This window comes from Capsicum annuum, chromosome 2 (genome assembly GCF_002878395.1).
Source record: "Capsicum annuum cultivar UCD-10X-F1 chromosome 2, UCD10Xv1.1, whole genome shotgun sequence".
NCBI classification, from domain to species: domain Eukaryota; kingdom Viridiplantae; phylum Streptophyta; class Magnoliopsida; order Solanales; family Solanaceae; genus Capsicum; species Capsicum annuum.
Window position 1 is genome coordinate 89,162,856 of NC_061112.1, and position 12,449 is coordinate 89,175,304.

At 36.5% G+C, this 12,449-nt stretch overlaps 1 protein-coding gene across 20 annotated transcripts; it reads right to left on the reverse strand.

The window, feature by feature from the left end:
- Positions 1 to 4,855: 4,855 nt before the first annotated feature.
- On the reverse strand, positions 4,856 to 10,985 carry LOC107858680. 20 transcript variants are annotated; one of them, XR_007052052.1, is made up of 8 exons: positions 10,588 to 10,761; positions 7,021 to 7,171; positions 6,436 to 6,893; positions 6,105 to 6,212; positions 5,946 to 6,005; positions 5,587 to 5,634; positions 5,236 to 5,486; positions 4,856 to 5,063 (listed from the first exon to the last, which is right to left on the reverse strand). XR_007052052.1 is itself a non-coding variant. In XM_016703438.2 (7 exons), exons 2-6 carry the CDS (start codon positions 6,472 to 6,474, stop codon positions 5,369 to 5,371), a joined length of 345 nt encoding a protein of 114 aa, XP_016558924.1. In that variant the 5' UTR covers positions 6,475 to 7,171; positions 10,588 to 10,768; the 3' UTR covers positions 4,856 to 5,063; positions 5,236 to 5,368. The 20 variants fall into 20 exon arrangements, 1 of the variants encoding a protein (XP_016558924.1); XR_007052054.1 differs by having other exon boundaries at positions 6,105 to 6,207; positions 10,588 to 10,760; XR_007052055.1 differs by having other exon boundaries at positions 5,974 to 6,207; positions 10,588 to 10,762.
- Positions 10,986 to 12,449: the final 1,464 nt, after the last annotated feature.

Sequence of the window (12,449 nt, forward strand, 5' to 3'; positions counted from 1 at the left end):
TAACACAATCAGTTTCAGTTCGGTCAAGCCTAGAATAGTCTATAAATCAGTTCAGTTCAGTTTCTATTTAGTTGGGAGTACGAATCATCACCGAGCGAACCCAGGGATGGGGGCATTCCTATCAGTAAAGGGTTTAACCCTTAGCAGCAATCCCTACGTTACAGAACTACGTAGCCACCATAGGTTGAGATATCTTCCTACCAGATAAGGTTTGATACATCTCGTACGAGTTTTCCTGCCAGGAAGGGTTAACAAAAGGGCTTCCAAGCAGAGAGGATTAACTCATAGCCAGTGTTAGTATCCCCGGACAAGGTGCTAACACCCTTCTAACTATGGTCATAGGTTAGACCCTAACTCAGTTCATAATCGGGGTATTTTGGTTAGATTGACACTCCTACAATTTTAGTTTTAATTTCAAACTCCGTATAAAATTTCAGTTTATTTACTGAATCAGGACTGTCAGATATAGTCACTCAGCTCAGTATAGAACTCAGTTCAGTTCTACAGAATTAGAACTGTCAGAAACAGTCACTCAGCTAACAGTAATACAGTATCAGTTAACTCAGATAGCAGTCATTCAGCTATCAGAACTCAGTACCCAGTGTTAACATGATCTCAATAACAGTATCCGTAGTTATGTGTCTATCATTGCATAATCAGTACTTACAACAGTTTCAGATATGCATATACTCTTATCCAGTTATATTCATGTCACTCAATCTGTTATTGTTCATGCTTATGAACTCATGCATATCAGCCTACCTTACTTAGCATGCCAGTACATTCAAAGTACTGATGCATACCCCTTTTTTGCGTTATGATGTCTTATATCTTACGTTCAGATGCACGAGCTCCCAACTAAACTTACCAGCACAATCTATCAGCAACTAACTTTGTGGTGAGTCCTCATAGTTTGAGGATAGAGTTGTTATTTCAGTATTTCATTATTCAGTTTATTATAATAGTCAAAGTTAGTTGGGGGCTTGTCCCATCAACTCCATATTCAGACAGTTAGAGGCTTTCAGGCTAGAGTATTTCAAACAGATGTTCAGTTTACAGTATTGATTTTCAACATTCAACATTTGATTCCATTTTTGAACCTTATGGAAATTTCTACCTAATTTCTGCACTATACAGTATTATTATTCAGTGATTGCAGCAGGTATCAGTCCTAGGTTAGCTTATGGTCCTTCGAGATTGTGAGCATCGTGTGACGTCCAGGGTACAGACTCGGGGTGTTACAGCTGTAGTGCAATCGGGTTAGCCACATCCTTAATCACACCAACATCTGCCATACGGGCCACCTTGACCTTCCGATCAATATCTGTAATAGGTTGCACTCCGGCCACATCATATCACTGTTGCACCAAACATGGGAAGGAAAGGGTGGTGAACTCTCTTAATGCTCTCTCGTGGATCTCAGTCTGATTCCACGTAAAAAATAAATATCATAACTAGTTATCAAGTTGGCAATCAAGATGACTATATCCCAAGTGATTATGTTGTTAGCATATGTCGGACTCAAATGATACCTTACTGCTGTCCACCAAAACTTTGTTGTAAAGTGCGGTGATACCTACTAATCTCGCCCTTCCCCTCAACCCAAGGGGCATCAGTACCCAACTCTACTATCTGCTCAACTACCCATCTATCCAAGTCTACTCTTAGTGCCTTATGCTCAACCTCCCTCATCATGCACCTACTCTGTACTAACCTCATACAATAGTCAAACTCAACTATGGTGGCTGGTCCCATATACTCTAACCTAATTAATACCTGGATGATCGTCTCCTTAGAAATATCAATCCTAACCTCTCTAACTATTGTGCGGGTCAGTTAGGGCTGGTCAACTCATCTACCCTCAACTGGGATAACCAAGTAAATCAATGATGCATAGAAAGAACATAACTCCCATAAAATCACCAAGCCATACGAACCTGAAGGCTGGGTCATCCACCCAATTCGGTATCTCTCAATGAAGCCCGTAGGTCTAGAGCTCCCGCCAAACTTTCCAACTCAATCCTAGTCTCTTCTACAATACCACGTCATTGTCTATATTGCTTAGTAATAAAGTTGTCTTTATCATAAATCTATTGCATGCCCTCCACACAACATCTCAGATTAACTTGATCTATATGAACTACGAAGACGTGTGTAGAGTTTGAATCCTAAGTAGCAAGTGCTGAAGTTGTAGCTTGAGTACCCTAAGTAGTGGTTTGAGTACCCTGAAGTTAAGATAAAGAAATCTCCTACAAAACCTAAGTTGCATCATCACCCTCATCAAACTAGTGTGCAACTAAACTAAATGCAGAATTACTCTTAACTGAACCAGATATAGTCTCTGACCTTCATCAGATTAGGAGCTAGCTTCACTCTCCTCATTACCAAAACCTGTACCTAATTAAACCTCCTCATTAAAACTTGATACTGACTCATCATCTGTCTCATTATATTAGGTAGAGTGAGGTGGTGAAGACGTGGTTGACTTTATTTGGGGCCCAATTTGGACAAAGCATATTGGTAATGTTTGGGGCCCTACTTGTGGTGATTATGGTGGTCTGAGCTGAGTGCGTAACTCAATAGGAGTTGATGCGGTCTAAGAGCCCAGCTGAATGACTGCCCTGGATACAGCATGCCTCTGTGCCTGGCCCCGAGTCTGGTGTAGTACCAAGGGTGTAATATCCACACTTACTGGATACTCCACAATGGATCCACTCCACTCAGGAGACTCATTGCACAACTTGGACTACACTCCCTTCTTCTAAGTAGCCTTGGATGCCATCGTACTAGTAAAAAGAATTGTTAGTGATAGAAACACAATATCGGGACAAGAAAAAAAAAGTTGACTACCTAAACCTTCTGGTCTTCAAGTTTGATACCTGCGAGGCCACCTATGGGCTTGTAAGTACCAATTACGAGCTCGTAAGTAGCTTTCGTAAGTACCAACTAAGAGTAAGTCAGATTTTCCCTAAAATTTCCATCGAACACAGTTATAATTTCAATTTTGAGATCAATTTCGATCCCTACAGCATGCAAAAAGTCAAGTTCCACAGGAATTTAGGATTTCTTCTCATTTTTTATTTTTTTTTCCAATTTTTATTGTGATCACAAGTTTTGCAAACCAAAGATCATGCAACAAATTACTTTTTACCAAGTTTAGGCTCCACAAATTTCAAGAACTATGAGAATTTAATAATTTTAGGTTAATTCCAAGTACTATCTCAAGTTCAATGGTAAAGAACAAGATTTTAAACAAGTTAGAGCCAAGAATTCTTAGCTGGAATGCAAAGTGTGGAAGTAGAAGTTGAACAATTTGAAATTAGCCCTAACTCTCTAAAAATATGCATGCAAGTGGAGAGTTTATGCTTGGGTTTTGCCTTTTATAGTTGTGAAAGGAAGTTGGAGAGTTTGAAATCAAGTGGGAGTTTTGAATTTGAATAGTTTGGAGTGTTAAAGGGTCGGTTATGAGGGTTTAAAAATTAATGGAAGGCCGGATCAGGCCAAGCCTTGTCGACAAGGCCCAATCCTAAAAATTTGAAAAAATGTCCCACTATGCAACCCTACCTACGACCCTACTTATGGGCCGTAGGTAGTACCTACACCCACCATAATAGGGTCGTAGGTTGATTCTGCACTCATATTCTCTGATTCCTACAACTCCAACTTATGGGGACGTAGGTTGTACTTATGGGACCATAATTAAGGTCTGTAAGTACAACTTTAGAGACCCAAAATTTCTTCTAATACCCACAACACAACTTACATGTTGTGGGTTGACCTACGACCCCGTAAGTAGGGTCGTAGGTCTACTTACCTAGACTTGTATGAAATTTTACAATTTTTTCCATTTTTCAGGTGTTTATCAATGCTTTTAACCTATAGAAAGAAACAAAGTGAACACTAATACCTTGGGTTTCCTCCCAAGCAACGCTTCATTTAACGTCGCAGCTCGACATGGCTATGTTGGATACTCAAACTTCACCAACAAGCCCATGGATTGCCTCCCATGCAGTGCCTGATTTAACATCACGGCACAACTCGGTTGCCTTGGATACTCAGACTTTGCCAAGGATAATATCTTCACACACTTTTAATTCCTCCATGCTTCCATATAATGCTTGACCCGATGCCCATTCACCACTATAACATTTTAGTCTTATTGTCACTCTTGTAAAGTGTGGCCTAAAATAGATGAAAGTGTGGCCTTTGATCAAAGGCTACACTTTCAAACTTTAGGCAATACTTTTTGGGGTGGCCTAAAGGGGCATAACCTTTGATCAAAGGTCACGCTTTTCAAGTGTTGCAATATTAGCTACATTTTAAAAGCTTGGCCATTAAAGTATAAAGGTCATGCTTTGCAGCTTGTCATTCGCAACACTTTTATTTGATAAAGCTACACTTACAAGTGTTGCCTTTGTTTTGCTACTGGGCACGCTTCACAAGCGTAGCCTTTTGTAGAACCTCTATAACAACACTTGAAAAATGTTGCATTTGTTTTACTATTGAGCACACTTCACAAACGAAGCCTTTTGTAGCACCTCTATAATAACACTTAAAAAACGTGGTCTTTTCTTTATTACTAGCCACACTTCAAAATCGTAGTCTTTTATACACCCTTTATGACAACACTTGTAAAGTGTAAGCATGTTTTAGCCAAACTTTTGAAGTGTAGCAATATTGCCTAAAATTTGATAGTTCAAGCCACATTTTATAGAATTGGCATTAGGCATATAAAATGTTAGTATGAAATTTCTAATTGAAAAATAATTATTTTGATCTAAATGTATACATAACTAAGCACATTACATAACCATACATATTTATATATCATCTCACGAACCAATTAGCTAATAAATAAGTGAAGTGCATAGATTTGATTTCGAAAAAACATATTTTTTACATACTAATTAGAAAACATAATAAAAAATTGTACCAGGTTCCACACAAAACCAAATGTATATAAACGTACATCAAAATATTTCAAAAATTCTACATCATTCACTTCAATCTAGATCAAGTTGAGTTGTCCTGCCCACCATTCAAATTTGATCCCCAAATTAATCCTACACATTCAAAATGAAACAAATAATTAGAAGTAAAATTATGCTCAAAAAATATATAAATATTTTTTCAATCTTGAATGAGGAAGTATGTGAATCCAAAGTTTCTTGAATTCATTCAATCAAGTTAAAAGTTCAAGATTTAAGTTTCTAGTGACTTTGTAAAATAAAGTACCTTTTCATGAACCAAAGCATGAGCTGAGCCGAAAGAATTTGAAAGAATTTTTCCCTTTTACAGCTTGTGCATTACTCGCATCAGGTGAAGATAAGTCCAAAAAGTCTAATGGCATATCTGTTTAGATCCCAACTTAAATATTAGGACATTTCACAGATACATTTGATGCTTTTCTTTCAGCAATGGTCAAGACGACATATGCCTCTTGCGGATTAGCTATTAGTGCTAGATGAAATGCCAAGAGTGCAACCCTGCTCACATACATCAATCAAAAGGAAAAATATCATCAAGTATCCTAGCCACTAAAAGCCAATTTCTCTACACTAGCTCAATAATTTTAAATCAACTTACCACAAACTATCATGAGAAGGTCGGCCACAGGTGACTAACTGATCCAAACTGGAAAATAGTTTTCGCAAAATGTTCAGACCAATAAATTTAATGCGTGAAAGCCTATTGAAGACTCAAGAAAACATGGATGAGGTGAAAAGATAAATATGTCAGACATAAGTGTGTGCATATGCTCATTTATATATATGTGTGTGTGGGAGGAGGCGAAAGCTAGATTTCAGGAGGATGCACAGAAGCAAGTCGTCTAGAGAAAATATGTAGACAAAATCGGAAGAGATGACATCAAATAAGTGAGGAAGCATTAGAAGGAATTGTACAAATTTATGGAGTAAAAACCAATACAAGGCAGGAAGATATACCATCAGCATAACAAAACTTTCACTCAACTGTTTGTTAGACTGTTGAGCAAGGTGTGCCGCCTGTAAATGACAAATTTACTCGAGTATAACCTACTGTCCTGAACCAAAAAATCATGAAACTCACATCATACCAAAATGAAATGAAACAATATGACATACATGAAATGGTAGCAGCATTCCAAGGATGTTGTATCTCTGAAGTAAAGAAAGAGAAGGCTCTGCAGCTCCGTAAGACAGCATATAGTTGACTTCCATCATTAATCTAGACTGCATAAGAAAAAGTTAAGGCCATGCAGAAAAAAATATTAAAACCCAAGAGGCAGATATATAAAAAGATTCCATTGTGGTTAGCAAACCTTTTTAGCATCAGGAATGTCAGGCAATGAGAAGAAGGTATAATAGCATAGAGAAAGCTAAAGAATAGGAGGATTAAAAGAACAAGCGAGAGTAATTAAATAAGTTAACAATGATTTTTTGAATTTGTTCATACCTTGTCCAATTTCATTATGGACAATGAGAGTTTTTGCATAGAAATTTCAATCTCCTCGGATTAGGCCAAAAATGTTGTAGTGTAAATAGCATTCTCAGCAACAGTTTCTTATATGTGATTAGCACATCAGCAAGTTGGGACCTCAAAGAAGATTCTACAATAGCAACCTCGGAAAGCCATACGGAAGGCAATTCGATTAACAAAGGAGTAAATGGACATACTGTGCACTAGTTGTAGTAACTGTTGACATTACTGATGAACTAATACCAAAAATACTATTTATAGAGCCACAAAAAGGTGATCACTTCAAGTTGCCAAAAGTAGTTCCAGTCTCAGATTTGGCTTTCACATCTGTAGTTTCTGCAGTGGAAGTTGTTGCTGGTGCTGAATCTGCTTTTGCTGAAACCGTGGAGAAACCAAATTTGGCAGGAGGTTCCTTGGGAACTAAGGATACTACACTGGAACCAAAGAGACTGTTAGCATAGGTGGTAGAGCTTCCTTTTGTAGCACCGATCGTACTTGAAATGCTTGTCATAGGAGAAACAACATTTGAGCTGCTATTCGAAATGTCATTTTTAAAATTACCAGATGTCAAGGCAGAGGTGGCTGAGAAAGAAGGACTGGTAGCAAACAGTCCATTACTTGAAGTGCTGCATGGAGCACCAAATGAAAAAATACCACTTGTTGGTACTGCTAATTTGCCATAGCTTTCCACAGCCTTCAGTGAGTTATCCAACTGAAAAAGATTAGGCCGAGCATCAATTGCGCTGGACGCTAGAGATTGGACAGGTTGCAGACATTTGAACAAATATCAGATGCACTTTCAGGTAGTCTAAAAAGGGTGCACAAAACACAAAAGCCCTATTCATTTCTTTATTCATCATACTTTCCAACTACTTCTAACAGTTAGATAGTAAACATTCTGAAATCTTTCATCATCTTCTCCCTGTATAAACTTCATTGATCACTAGACTACACTCTAGGTGTGCAAAAGTTCTTATTTTTTGCTAATCATAAGAAATGATTTCCTCTGAGGTTCCCTTTACTCACACAACTACATTGGAAAACAAAACTTCTACACTAACGTGAATTGAGAATGGATGAGTGATAATAAGAAAAACATCAGATCTTTAGATCGTACAAGAGATCAGGGATAATATTTTTCCATTAAATTTAAAACACACATTAGATACCCGGCAGTGGAAAGGAACAAACTGTAAATATCAGCATGACCTTAGTAATAGTTTTTCCTCGTCTTTTGAGCACCGCAGATTCAGTGTTGAAGAAGAGCTTGAAATGATCCCCAAAATCACAACACAAACTTAAAAACTGAGTATGTTTCATCAATCATTAGCTGCAGTAAGTATTTCACTAAAAACTACCCAGGTTGGTCGTCGATCAAAATTTAACAGTGAACGGGATAGATCATATCGTTTTATGAGATTTTTGTTGGATCATAACGTTTCAGAAGCTTTTGGACCTAGCAAAAAAGGCTCTAAGCCTTTACACAAACAAACATGAGAGAGAAGACCACAACGCACCATTTCTGACTGCCTTTCTCCACTTAAATACCAAACACAATTCACAACATAATTAGAAATTCTGGAAATGTGCCTACTGCACATTGCTTTTGAACCCAGTGACGTGGCCACATACAGTGAAAGATGATCGAAAAGTTATACTGTACACATAGAAATTAATACAATGTACTACAACAACAACAACAACAACCTACCAGTGTATTCCCACCTAGTGGGGTCTGGGGAGGATAGAGTGTACGCAGACCATACCACTACCTCAAGAGAAGTACTATAGTAACATATTGTTTTTCATAAATATATATTAAATGCTCGTCAAAAGCATCATTATGTGCCTTCAGTGTCACTTAATTTTCGAATTCATTAACCTTTCTCTTTGCTATTTGGTTAGGTAAACTGGAGAAATTGGACTTGAGTGGAAATGTCTTGTGTGGACAACAACTTGATTTATCTTTTCTGGCTGAGTTTCAAGCCAATGGATATTCTGTTTTGGAACTCTCTCCTCCACCAGTTTCAAATGAACCTTATGACGATGATCACTAGTTGCTTCAGCTGTTGTATAAAAGCTTAGAGCAGGAATAATGATCTTTTTATGCCCCAGGATTTGGTTCAAACAGTGGAAAAGTTAGAAATTGTGTTAAGGTTGTTCAACATAAATGTCCATGTCAACTAACCAAAAAAGAATTCTCAACAGATCATAATCAGAAAGCCCGTGAACTAAGGAGCTTACAAAGTTTATGAAAATCAAAAGTCCTATATAAGGAATCTCTGTTATATCATTTTACCCAGCCAATTCAACTAGAGTGGCCTCTTCTATTTTATCATCACAAAATTGTAAGTACAAAAGGAAATTGGAATTGGAACACTTGGGTGAAAGAATGGAATAGAATTACACTTACCTTATAGAAATGTTCTTTTTTTAAACGGGTAACTAAGTATTTTTGAGAAAGGAACTGATGGAGAAGTATTTTATTGATATTGAAAACATTTATATGAACTTTGTATAGATGTTGGATAACAACAATTATGAATAGGTTGGAATTACAGATTCTAGTCCACGCAAATAAGGGGAAGTCATCTATTTTGAATACCATGATAAGTCAATCAACCTAAATTTTATTGGTTTGACGGAGAGATATTTTTTTATACATATTAGCGTCATTCAATACATAGAGGAGAAAACGGAAAATCAGTGCACAAGGTCTATACAAAAGTTGGCCAGTATTAGAGCGTTGGTGCTGTTGCTTGTTTCATTCCCATGAGAGCATGGATATGTGCATACAACTGCTGAATCAGAAGGAATCTAACCAGAAAGAAGAGTTGCCTCATTAACATAGCAACTGCAGGGAGAAATGTAACTTAGTAGATTGCCCGAGCTTTGAAGCAACGTCTCTTGAAATTATTGTTTCACTCCTTTCGCAAGATTTTCACTCTCTTCCTTGGATCACTCCTTGCGACTCAATGAGACAGCAAATTGTGTCAATGCCTCCCTAAGGCTAGCAACATGAGAATTCGCAGGAGGTCCAGAATGTTTCGGGGTTAAAGTATATTGAGTAATGTGTGGATTAGACATACATCATATTTATCATAAACAAAAGATTGACATAAATATTTATCATATTTATGATGTCTCAATTCAAAACACTGAATGGCAAATGCAGCAAATTCACAATTACATGGTTTGCTTGGTAATCTCAATATGATTCAAAGCACAATATATATGACCATCGTCCCCACTAGAACCTCCCCAATACAACAGGAACTGTCAGCTTGTTATTTGGTTTTGTACTTGATAGATAGAGACAGTGCTCCACAACTTTGACATTTGTCATGATACAGGCTACACATATCTACACAGTTAGAAAGATGCCACTATTTACCTCCATTTAAGTCAATAAACATCACTGTCCTAACTCCTAACCCCACGCACAGTTTTTCCAAAAGTAGTATATACCGATGAAGTATTAAAAGCTCATGCAAATAGGATAAGATTCACGTTCAATCACGGGGTATAAATCCAATGGTTAGGGAGATCGACAAGACAAATTTTGGAGTCCATATCTTATCCTTGAATATACAAGTGATGGCATATACGACTCATTCTGTTGCTATCTACAACTACTCCTTCACTTGCTGTCCTTCTAACAGGATGAGATTTTCTGTCACCCTCATTTTGTTTCCACAGATTGGATTATTATATGTTTATTTTCAAATACACTAGTGATCTTCCTGTGAACACATAAATACATAACTTATTTATAGTTAAAACTTTCAAAATACAATTTTTTGTAGAATAGGCTAATAGCAGTCTGTGTTTTGCATAATTAATTGGAAAAGTAGCCAATTTTATAAAAAGCACTTTCGGAGAGAATCATATCAACCAAAATATGTGCAATAGGTGGAGGGAAATCTACGTACGCCTCCTAGAATGGAAAGCCCTCGACAGACTGTGGGAATTCAACAAGCAAGGGTTGAATCGAGCAACACTTAAGGAGGAAACTCAGGGTTGCTGGCTACTCCTACTGGCCAACTGATAAAGAGCAAAGATCTAAATTACAAGCACCCAAATTGGGAATTAACATAGAGATTGAAAATAAAGAAATCAAGAAAATACCCTTCTGGCGGATGATAACACGGCGGTAGGGTTGTCTCTTCCTCGCCGGTGGCAGTCTCGACGGTCTTCCTCGCTGGCGTCTCGACATCTTCTTCTCTCGTAGATATCATTTTATTTTTGATTAATAATTAAAGAATATTAGAAATGTTATAATGTTTTTGTAGAGGTTTTTCGTGAGCTGAATTATTTTTTTAGATATAATTTTTTTTGGATAATTAGAAATTGGAGGGAATAAAATATATTGGAGGGAATATAATATTTTAATGTTAAAATATTGGAGGAAATATCATATTTTGGTACAAATTTTTGGAAAGTTAAAACGCAATACTTATAAATTGTTGTTTTAAAATAAGAAAAATAGCACATTTTAAAAGTGTAACCATATTTGTAAAATGTCTACTTATTATATAATGATTTCACAACACTTATAAAGTGTAGCATATAAGTGTAGCATATAATATTAAAGATCATGCTTTATAAGCGCCGTCAAAATTAGTATGGTGTTATAAAATTATAAAAAATAAGAAGAAGAGTAGAGAGAATAGAGAGATTGATTTTTATTTCTTTTCTTTGAGGAATGAGAGATCATCAAATTGTCAATACAATGAATAAAATCCATCTATTTATAAGAAAAATTTACTCCTAATTTGAGTAAAAGACGGATGCTTCAAATCATAATAGATATCAAAGTAGATCTGGATAGATCTTGATAGACATTCACTATAATATAAATACATTTATAACACCCCCCTTAATGTCTAATTGGTAGATAATGTGGCTCGTTAAAACTTTATTAGAAAAAACCCAGTAGGGAAAAAAATCTAGTGAAGGAAAAAGAGTACACATCTCTAATAATACGCATTTCGGCTGCCTCATTAAAAACCTTACAAGGGAAACCCAGTGGGACAAAACCTCGTAAGGAAAAAAGAGTACAGCGCGTATTAACTCCCCCTAATGAGAACATCCTTGACCTTTGCATCTCGATTTTGTACAGCATCTTCTTGAAAGTTACAATTGGAGAAGATTTGGTGGATAAATCAATCACATTGTCAGTTGAACGAATCTGTTGCACTTTAATATCATCATTCTTTTGTAGCTCATGTATGTAGAAAAGTTTTGGCAAAATGTGCTTCGTTCTATCTCCATTTATGAATCCTCCCTTAATATGTGCTATGTATGTTGAATTATCTTTGTATAAAATTATGGGTATATTGTCATATTTCACACCACATTTTTCTCGAATGAGATGTATCATGAACCTAAACCATACACATTTTCGGCTTGCTTCATGAATAGCTATTATCTCAGCATGATTCAATGAAGTGGCTACAATAGACTGCTTTGTATTTCTCCAAGATATAGCAGTACCACCACATATGAACACATAGTCTATTTGAGTCCGAGCTTTATGCGGGTCAGATAAGTACTCAGCATCAGCATGACCAATAAGATCGGGACTGCAATCTTAGAATAAAACAAGCTCAGGTATTTTATCCCATTTTGATGTCTCATAGTAGGAGCAGAAATATACCTTGCTAACAAATTGACTGAAAAGACTATAGGCCTTGTAGTATTTGCAAGGTACATGAGTGCATCAATTGCACTAAGATATGGTACTTCATAACCAATCCAATTCAATATATTTCGAATTTCAGCAAATAATCCATTGCTTTGAAAACTCTCCAAGAGTTCCAATAATGTTCAAGCAATAAGCTTATACAATATAAGGATTATAAATAAGTTTTCCAGAAACTTTTATATGTTTCAAGCAGTTTGAATTCTTAAAAGTTTTCACACAAGTTTTGTCAAGTGAAAGTATTCAATATTTCATGAGTGACATCTTCAAGTGCCTGGACAACAAA